The sequence below is a fragment of the Limulus polyphemus genome, unplaced genomic scaffold (genome assembly GCF_000517525.1).
Source record: "Limulus polyphemus unplaced genomic scaffold, Limulus_polyphemus-2.1.2 Scaffold16, whole genome shotgun sequence".
NCBI lineage: Eukaryota > Metazoa > Arthropoda > Merostomata > Xiphosura > Limulidae > Limulus > Limulus polyphemus.
The window spans coordinates 1,320,243-1,330,398 of record NW_013665626.1 but is presented as its reverse complement, the minus strand read 5'-3'; the positions used below and the strand labels follow the sequence as shown (position 1 = coordinate 1,330,398).

At 33.3% G+C, this 10,156-nt stretch overlaps 2 protein-coding genes across 4 annotated transcripts in view; both read right to left on the bottom strand.

The window, feature by feature from the left end:
* Positions 1–10,156, bottom strand: part of LOC111085345 (centromere protein T-like) — a 281,870-nt gene that overhangs the window by 56,199 nt on the left and 215,515 nt on the right. The gene's annotated exons all lie outside the window — the stretch shown is intronic.
* LOC106457379 (sex peptide receptor-like) overlaps positions 1,047–10,156 on the bottom strand; it is a 15,155-nt gene continuing 6,045 nt past the window's right edge. The window contains exon 2 of one of the 2 annotated variants that reach the window (XM_022383485.1): positions 1,047–3,787. In XM_022383485.1, coding sequence (XP_022239193.1) covers positions 1,960–3,090 — 1,131 coding nt within the window. In that variant the 5' untranslated portion in view covers positions 3,091–3,787 and the 3' untranslated portion in view covers positions 1,047–1,959. The remainder of the gene's footprint in view (positions 3,788–10,156) is intronic. The other variant, XM_022383494.1, reaches the window with a different exon arrangement.

Genomic DNA, 10,156 nt, shown 5'->3' with positions numbered 1-10,156 from the left:
TTATTTAGTTTGATTCAAAACCTACTAAATCTTTATTGCTTTCACTGTAATTTGTTTTTTATTATTTAGGGAACATTATAGATAGTTATGTTTTTAAAAGAAAAAAACTACTATTGTTATAGATAACACATTCAATTGAACTAAACTATGCATGCCTATTTAAATATATTTACACATGGCTTGTGTATATCGTATATATATACATATATATTATTCATACCTTCGGTGTATAGGACGCAAGCAGATTTTGACATCAAATTTGGGGATAAAAATATGCGTCTTGTACACCGAAAAATACGGTACAGACCTTCATATCACTTTAACATTAACTTAGGAACTTATTTTCTTCGCCATTTAGTATCACGAAAAACTACTCTACTAATAACAACTCCTATTATGTTACATACTTCATATTATAAATATTAAACATTTCCGGTAGATAACCGTGAATATCAAATGATAAACTTTTTCTACTAAACCTTTTTTGCAACATAAATAAATAGCATTGTTTGTTTTGAATTTCGCGCAAAGCTACACGAGAGCTATCTGAGCTAGCCGTTCCTAATTTAGCAGTGTAAGACTAGAGGGAAGGCAACTAGTCATCACCACCCACCGCCAACTCTTGGGCTACTCTTTTACCAACGAATAGTGGGATTGATCGTCACATTATAATGCCCCCATGGCGGGCCGTAATAAATAGTAAATCACTATGCATTACTGACTCGTAAATTATACTTTCAGCGTATAATATTTTTTTTTACAATAACACAAAATAAATGTTTTATTTTTTATTTTTACGGATACACTAGAGAAAAGAGTAAAGTCAATTCTAAAGATGTTATAGTTGCAATCGCAAATATTGTCATATGTCGATCATAAGCTTACAAACAAAAAGAAACGTCTGAATGGAATTCTGACAATTGACATTCAAGAGGAAAATCATGTTCTTCCAGTGTAAGAAAATCAATGATTATGTTTCAAAGTAACAATTATAAAAACAGAAGCTACCGAAAAATAAGAGACAAAAAGAGTAGTTGTAACAGCGAACATTTTAATATCTGATGTAGTTACAATACTGGGAGATTGAAATCAAAAACTTACACTTCCTCATCTTCACGCTCTTGAAAGTGCAAACATGTTTTATATAGTACAACACTACATCTATAGCAAGCATATCTGGCATACATCTTTGTAATAACAAAATAACATATACAAAGCAATAATCAATCTGTGAACGAGATTCATACAGTAAGACTGAGTGATTACAACGAATCTGTTGTGGAACAGTGCCACGAGGGTTTATGAGCCCCAAGCACTGGAATCCCTTACTCCAATGGTATAGTCCTTCTATAAACACGGCAAGGAAAAAAAGCGTAAAACTTCAATTACACCACGAAGTAGAATCCAGTGCGTAATAAACCCTCTTAGGTACTGCAACAACAGCTTACTACAATCAATACTAGAACAAGTAATATTGTGCTACTTCATTAACGTAATGGTACTATCAACTTCTAAACACATAAATATGTATCTTTTATTTTTTTAGGGAGACCTTTTTAGATGCTAGATTAAAGCCTTTTGGAATCATACATAGTTAAACATACTACTTTCTAACGCAAGAACATCAATTACAGCCGCTTCACACGGAGACTGACTCCTGGAGAAAATCCACACAGTCTATTAGCATCTGCTTAGCAATGTCTTGTGTGAGCAGTTAGCTTCACGTGCACACCTCCAAGATGTTTTACACATACTGTACTTGTTTGATAACCATGCTTGAATTTATCGATGAAATTGAAACAGTTATTCATGATTCGGTGTGTGCAGCAGTCTATGAAAATTACTATCATAAATACATCAATAAACGGTATATTAACGGATAAAGCTAAAAATGTCATTCACATCACCGATGTACTCTGTTGTCTCTGTTTCAAGATGTTTATACATTTCCTGTATCACTTACACGCAAGTTGTTGCCACAGTGGCGGGTTCAGTGGCTACCGAGATCCATTTTGACACGATTTTAGGAGTGAAAAGTTCAGCAAACGTTTTCCGAAACAGCCTACTCATAGAGCAATACAGAATGAAGTTCACGCCACTGTTGATTAAAGCCAGCATGTCCATTACCTCTCCAAAGTTAAGGTAGACGTTGAAGAAAAAATCCTTGCCCAGAATACCACTCAACAAGGCAAGAATGCCAGAGGGAAACTCGGTAATGAGAAAGAGAAGCAGTACAGCCAAAAGCATTTTCGTAGTGCGATCCGAAGTTTTGTCGCTGGTGGCTCGATTTTTCAGTCTTTTCTTGCGCAAATCCGCCTCGTAGAGGACGCGTATGAGTCCAACGCTGAGTCCAGTAAGCAGAACGCACGGAACCAGCTTCGTCAATACGCTGAATACCCAGAAGTTGGTTTTCTCCAGAAGACGGTTGTTTCGGGTTGCAATGGCACTAAAATTCACTTTATACTGTAAGGTGTTTTTGTTTTCTTCCGATATTGTAAACGTCAAATACATTGGTATACAAAACAATGCACATGTTGCGTACGTGGAAATAATAGCACACTCAGCCCTGGGCATGGTGCACCATTTCTTGCTATTAGCTGGGAAGCTGACTGCCAAAAATCGCCAGATAGCCAATGTCACTGTCAGCCAGATAGAAATGGTATGACAAACAACGGTAAAATGCGCGTGGAAAAGTGTGAAAACAGCCCAGGCGTACGAATACTTTTCTTCCTCCAGTTGATCGGAGTGAATGTAAGTGTGAATGGTGAAAGGGACGTAAGACGCCATAACAAACATGTCAGCTACAGCCAAACCCGTTAGGATAGCATTCGTTGGAGAAACCATATTATTCCTAGTTAAAACTATGATGTTTAGAATGTTAGTCATAATTCCAAAAATGCAAATGATGAGACTTAGGTATCCATGAATTGGGGTGTATTGCGCCTTGAAGGATTCAAGGTAGTCACCATAGTATGGCTTAACTCTGTCATCTTGTTGACTGGGCCAAGGAACAGTACCGTTTGAATAGACAGTGCTGTTGAGGTATATCAGTAACGATGCTAAATCAGAACTATTTATTTGGAATGCCATTATTATGGTTTGGTTCCTGTTCACTTTCTCGCCCCCAAACGTTTAAGTTCTTTGAGAAGTTTGGAAAGATTAAATAAATGTTTTATTTGAAATAATTTCGAAGATTTGATCAACAGACAACACCAATTTCAGTCAGTTAATATTTTTCTCAAAAAAAAAAGGTATTTCAACCCGTTTTGTTTTTTTTAAACACCTACTGTAGAAATAGTTTAAGACCGCTAAACTGTCCACTATGCAAACAGTACAAACATTATAACGTGATTCAGTTATTTAAAATGCAATTTTTCTCTCACACATCTTATCAAACCGCAAGAAAGCTCAAACGGGAGACTGTCTAAAAAACTGGAGGTACTGGGAAATGTTTGGTGCTGACAAAACAAGAACTTTGGTTTAATAATCCAATTGTAGTTTGATATGTTAATATATGTTTCTTCAGACCCTTCACAAAACACAGTGATACATAAAGGTTCGAATTACTGCTTCTAAATAATATATATATATGTTGTATAATAATTAGTCGACAATAGAAAGAACTTAATGATAAGGTCGAGTGGTGTACGCACTTGATATCATCATCTCGAACAACAGCATCTAGAATTATAGCCGAGTTTATAATTTCATCACCTGTTCTTAAAATCTGCGTCTTCTGTGGGTCATTAGTTACATATCTCCCATTATCTCAGCTGAAAAAAAAAACCTGTGTAAAGTAAAAAAGTACATTACCATTTTATCACTAGAATAAAATCAAAATACCACATAATTATGCACTTTCAAGCTGTCTCTCGTTCAAAAAGAAGACACTTCATAAATTCAAATTTGGATACTCTGGCACATATTTTATAGATGTATTTTTTATTTTTCCTATCAGAAAAATTTGCGTTATATTCTTTAGTAAGTTTTATACGGAGCAAAAAGTTTTAAAAAATTACAACATGAAAAAAGTGTTAGCTTGTTCTAAGTGTTTTCTTGTCTTATGTGAGACGCTAGAAATTAAAACTATTACTTAATTATCTGAGTTAAAAACTTATTTCTCATTTAATTAATACACTATTAATAATGTGTCAGTAATTTTTGCATTTAATTCGGTTTATTCCCCAGTCTGGTCAAATACAAATCAAGCTTAAGTCCCCCGTAAGTGTATTTTTTAATTTCAAATTGAAATCAGTAGTTTAAGTTCTTAGACAGAGGAGCTGAACTTAATTTCCCGTGTAAGGCTTAGAGATAAATAAATTTAATCTTTTGAATAAAATTTTAGTTGGAAAATTGCCAATTAATTACCATAGTGTCATACTTTTTTTTTATTTTGCCAATTGATATCATTTCAACAACAGGTCAATCGTATTATGATTGCTAGTTACGCACAATGTTAGTAATTTCTTAAAAGAAAAGCATTGGGTCAACCTGTAAGGAAGAAAAAGAAGGTTACGTACGTAGAATAAATGAAATGAAGGCAAGCAGATACTTCTGCAATATGTGAAAGTAAAATTCACGAATATTTACATTTACATGTGTAAATTTTGGAACTTTCTGACTCTTAACAAGTTGCAAATTCACAAATTTAACAAAAAGTTGAAAAAGTTGGGATCAGCAAAGTTGATTCAGTAGAAATAAAACAACGCTGTCTAAATGTTTTCACGGGTTCGCTGTTTCATAAGCAAAGTTTTGAGCTAAAATTATTTGTAGCAGACTATTTACAGAGGTACGACTTCAATTTCGAGATTTACGTCGAAAAATAAGCATTTTTATGCGTGTACAAACTGAAAATTATGCTACAATACTTATACATTTAGTTACTTTGTTTGCTATAGTTAATTTTGAATACTAATCTTCCATATTGTCTTATGACAATTCATCATTAAATCTTAATAGTTCCAGGAATTTATCTAACTGCGTCATCAATGGGTGTAAACGAATACATATTGGTAGCATTTATCACACGTCACACGAAACCATTTGTCTCTCATACATGATGAAACTGATCTACCCAAGCCGCGAAAAGTCACGCTAGATCAAGCGTCAATGTCAAGTTTCATGAACGTGAAAATCTACGTTCATAAGTTACCAAAAGGTAAAAGAACACGAGTTCGTCCATCACTACCAAACATGCAGTACACCAAAATATATTTGATGCAGCATATATATTCTGTATAGAATTTCCTACATAGTAGCAGAAATCGAAGCATTTTATATATTGTTTTCGAAAACCTTGTATTGTATTATGCTCTATAGTGAATTTAACTGTATTCTAAAAAGAATATAAAAAACGTATTTTAGCTACTTTTCCATGTCAATTATAATTTTAAAAACTGATCACTTTAAACTACCATACATCACTAGTTTGTTTTTGGATACTTGCACATGGCGACTTTAGGATATCTGCGCTAGACGACCCTAATTTTGAAATGATAGGGTATCTTAGTATGGCAGCAGCAGCAGGACCCACCAACCAGCTCTTAAGCTACTGTTGTCTAACCGAATAGTGAGATTTGAATTTAACCCTTATAACGTAGCTGTAGCCCAAAAATGTAGCAATTTTTTTTTGTCGATAACGGGACGAGAACATGGAGCTGCAAATCCACAGTTCAACATGCTAACTATTGGGACACGCACGGCCATTAGTTTGGATCCCTAAACATTGCAAAATCTGGTAATTCACAACTAGTTGAAATCTAAAATTACGTCTTACTTCATACATAGAAAATATATATGAGTTTGTTAGCATTGTCCTTCTTTTTCATGCTTTGTAAACACGCACACGTACTGTTTTAATATATGGCTGGAACAAAATTTTGTGAAATGCATTATTATATTATATTATACATGTACCCTAACTATGTTGGATTAAAGTTAACATAGAATTAACATTTCATTGGCTAGGGTATATGATAATCTGAATAGTTTTTGCTGTAATCAATTGTAATGACTCATTGGTAAAAGTCAGTGTTCACTAGCTTGAGGCTCGGGAGCCCTGAAATTGAGAATCACACATTTCCTGTAGGTTAGTACACATAAAGTACAGGCTTCAATTGAGGCACTATATGCTTAACCCTCCCATTACAGTACGTTTCGAACTGCTGTGTATATCTTTATATAAATAAACAAGCTAAATATTAATGGCGAAAATTTTGAACTTCGGTTCTTACAATAATGTTATGCAGTTTTTTAATATCTATACAGACATAACTTACAGAATCCACACTGTATAAAAACTCAAAATAAATTGGATTTAGTAATTTAGTAGACAATACAGTGTGTTAAAATAAAATATTCGTAACTATAGATACGGATTAATTAGCTTTACAAACGTTCAGATTTTTCTTATACAATTTTAAGCACATCATCAACAAGTAAGCCTGTAAAAGTGATAATGTGCAGACATTCCATTGCAGCCCCTAAGAAAACAAAATTATGAGTAGGCCTAATATTTGTGATGAAGGTTAAGTTAGTCTGCAGATGTCGTTTTTTACATTCTTCTTAATTTACCTATTATAGATTTCAAATCGCAGATGGACAAATTATGAAGAAAGTGAAAAACAAATCTGTAGTCTAACATATTAGGTCTATTGGTTTACAATACTTCGCTACTTTTCAACATTCAAAACCAAGCTATTAAAATCAGAAATTATCTTTTAATAAGAAAGAAAACTGTGCAAAAGATCATTAAATCGTATATAAAACGTGTCAAGTTTCATTAGGTGGCTTATAATCTGTGAAGGAGATCAAAGTCACTAAACATACGATACATTAAAGGTGGTACTTGTTCACTTGCAAATACCAATATAGTACCGTCATATTCTTAATACATTAATACCCTCCGTGATGCTACCATAAAGTACTTTGCTTAAAGTTCATTGACTGGTTCATGCCAGACACCTAACCTTTGCAGCAGATCACCTAATCCAGTTTTGGATTTTTAAAGAGATTTGGAAATCTAAGCCCGAACCTTATTACCAACCGCGTACATAACCGAAATGAAGGCTACTGAATGTGATGGTAGGTAGTCATTTCCCAAAAGTTCAGTTTACACTCGTACAGAAATCCAGCTTTATCGGCCAGCTGATTTGAAAGACAGCTATTATATTTTTTTCTTTCTTTTCTTCATACATATACAACCTTTTTTCTCTTCACATTCTTCATTCACTACACCCAACAGTAATCGATAGAACACTGTTTTGCCAAAAAGTTTTAAAATCGGTGTACGCCAGTGAATGGCCTTCTGTGACATAAATGTTGCTACCAACTTGAATCTATGGTCGAAATCACAGCAAATGTCTGACTTTAAAGATAATGTCTTGGTACTTTTCGAAAATGTTCAGTGTTTTCACAGAAGATGGTGAGATTTAAACCAAAAGAAATGTTAAAATATTTTCAAGCAAAACAACCCAAAGACTATCTGTACATATCTGTACCCAATTTTGAACCGACAGACTAGAGAGAATACAGCTTTTCAATGTCACCCACCGGCAAACATTGAGCTACTCTTATCTGACCGAATAATGGGATATGACACTCACTTTTATATCGCACACAGGGCCATAAAGTGAGGAATGCGTTTTTGTGGCAACGGGCCATGAACTATGAATTCTCAGATTCACTGTCCAGACACCATAATCACTAGGCCATTCCCAGTTCCAAATGGAATGAGACAGATTCTCTGAATGATATATAACAGAAAAATAAATATTTTTTGACAGTACACCATATATCTCCAAATAGAGCAGCTAATAAAGATCACACAATGGTATAATTTAATATCTAATGCTATAACAATTAATTCTAATGCAAGTTTTCAAGCTAGGTTAATCATCGAAAGAACTACGCACTTTATTGTTATGCTTGAAATAACTGCTCACAAGGCCAATTCAGGATTCAAAACACGGATATATTTATTTTCTAACGAATGTAAAATTTTATATAATAAAATAGGAAAATTAAAATATTAGCCATTCTATACGTTATCAAAGGTTGAAAATATCTCTCCCTTAAAGTCAATTATACATAAAAAATTGTCAAGAACATGCACAAGCAATTATCCAAACAATCGTGAATTCAATGCTTGATTTCAAGATGCTCAAATATTTTTTTTATTTACAATACATAGTTAATGTCATATCGCTGAAATACATTAAAGGTTTACCTAGTTTATTTTAACGACTGAGCTATCTTCTCTTTTCCTCACATGTATAATTTACCCTGTTTAGTGCTCCATGTTTCATGGTATATTTTGACAAGCGACTTCGTGATTACTTTTAATTTTGTTTAATAGCTCACTTATCTAAGGCCGTAATTACAAGTTTCGTATCTTGGTTAAAATACTTTTTTAATTTTCAAACCAAATGTCTACAGATGTTAAGTTTTTTACAATAAGTTTCGGTACATTTTTAGTATGGCTGGTGAAGTATACTTTTACGAAGTTAAACAATACCAATTTCCGCTCAAGTTTACAATACCAGTCTCGTATTACTTGCACAAAAATTAAAAGTTATATGGTAATGTGTAGAATTTTGTAACGTCGCAAGAGTGAAACTGAGAAATTTGTTTATTTATATTTAAAATATAAACAAACAACCACCCCTTCTACGACTATTAGTGTATTTTCCTAACATTTAATCTTATGATATCAACCTTGTATACAGTCTCTGGACGGTACAATCATTATATGTTTGTCTATCTATTATATTATGTACTTACTACTAGTCAATTTGTTTTACAGAATTGGTTTCATCAAGTTATAAGTTACTTTTCACTTCTAATCTGTATGGTTTGATTAAAAGTTTTCATAGAGGGCGTACTTGAATACCATAGTCTTATTGAATAGTTACTTACAGCATAACTGCAAATGTATAAAACAGGCACGAGATGTTACGTTTGTATCGGAAACATCACTAACAGACATCTTGACTCGTCACCAGTACCATACTTTCAAGAAGACGTTAAGTGCCTTCTGTGTGCGAGTATAACATTAACAACATTTCAGCTGTGAACACTTAGGTTTGCACTGCGTTGAATCTAAGAGCAATGTGTGTATGTAATTACATTATACTAAGACTGCTAATAATTAAATCACGTTATTATCTTCTGACTCGGCACGCATTTTCAGTAATAAAAAAGTATGATAGCATTTCAAGTACATCTTGTTTCTTTATAGACCACTAGAAACAATTACTGGACCATTAAAAACGATAAGTTTAAGTTACTTATTGTGATGTAGTATCATGCACATATTGCCAGTAAATATCATAACCACCAATCTAACTGTGGAATTAAAAGCGATAAGTTTAAGTTACTATCAGTGTTATTGTGATGTAATATCATGTACATATTGCCAGTAAATATCATAACCACCAATCTAACTGTGGAATTAAAAGCTATAAGTTTAAGTTACTATCAGTGTTATTGTGATGTAATATCATGCACATATTGCCAGTAAATATCATAACCACCAATCTAACTGTGGAGTTTGGTGTAAAATATGCAGTTAGAAATTATGCTTAAAGTGCTCAAAAATTCTAGTTTATTCATTAGCTTATAATTGTGAGAAGTTTGTACTTAGATTTTTTATAACATTTGTCAGCACTACTATATAGACTAATAGCCAAGACATAGAATATATGTGTAAAGTTTATACCTTGATCTCAGGTTGCCAGAGGAGGGGAAGAAGGAGCGTAAGCTAGTCAAACAAACAATTGTTTTAAAAGATTAACTGCTCCTATGAATCTAGCTAATATTATCAAATGTTAAAGAGTAATTAATGGATTAAATGAATAATATCCTGACGAAAAGTCAGTTAGATGTCCCAAGTTATATTAATGTAAAACGAATCAATTGTAACGATTACACAGGCCTGCGAAGGTTTTATTGTCTTGACATTTTTAGATATTGTACAGTAATTCGTGTATGCTGACCCTGAAAATGATATCCATTTTTCTCCATCACGTACACATCTTTCACAAAACGTCATAACGGAATGCATACAAGAAAGACCACAACACGTAGTTTTGAGACTAAAAAACGTAGATTTCACAACAAATATCAGGATGAATGAGGACGCGTATTCGTTTGAAAT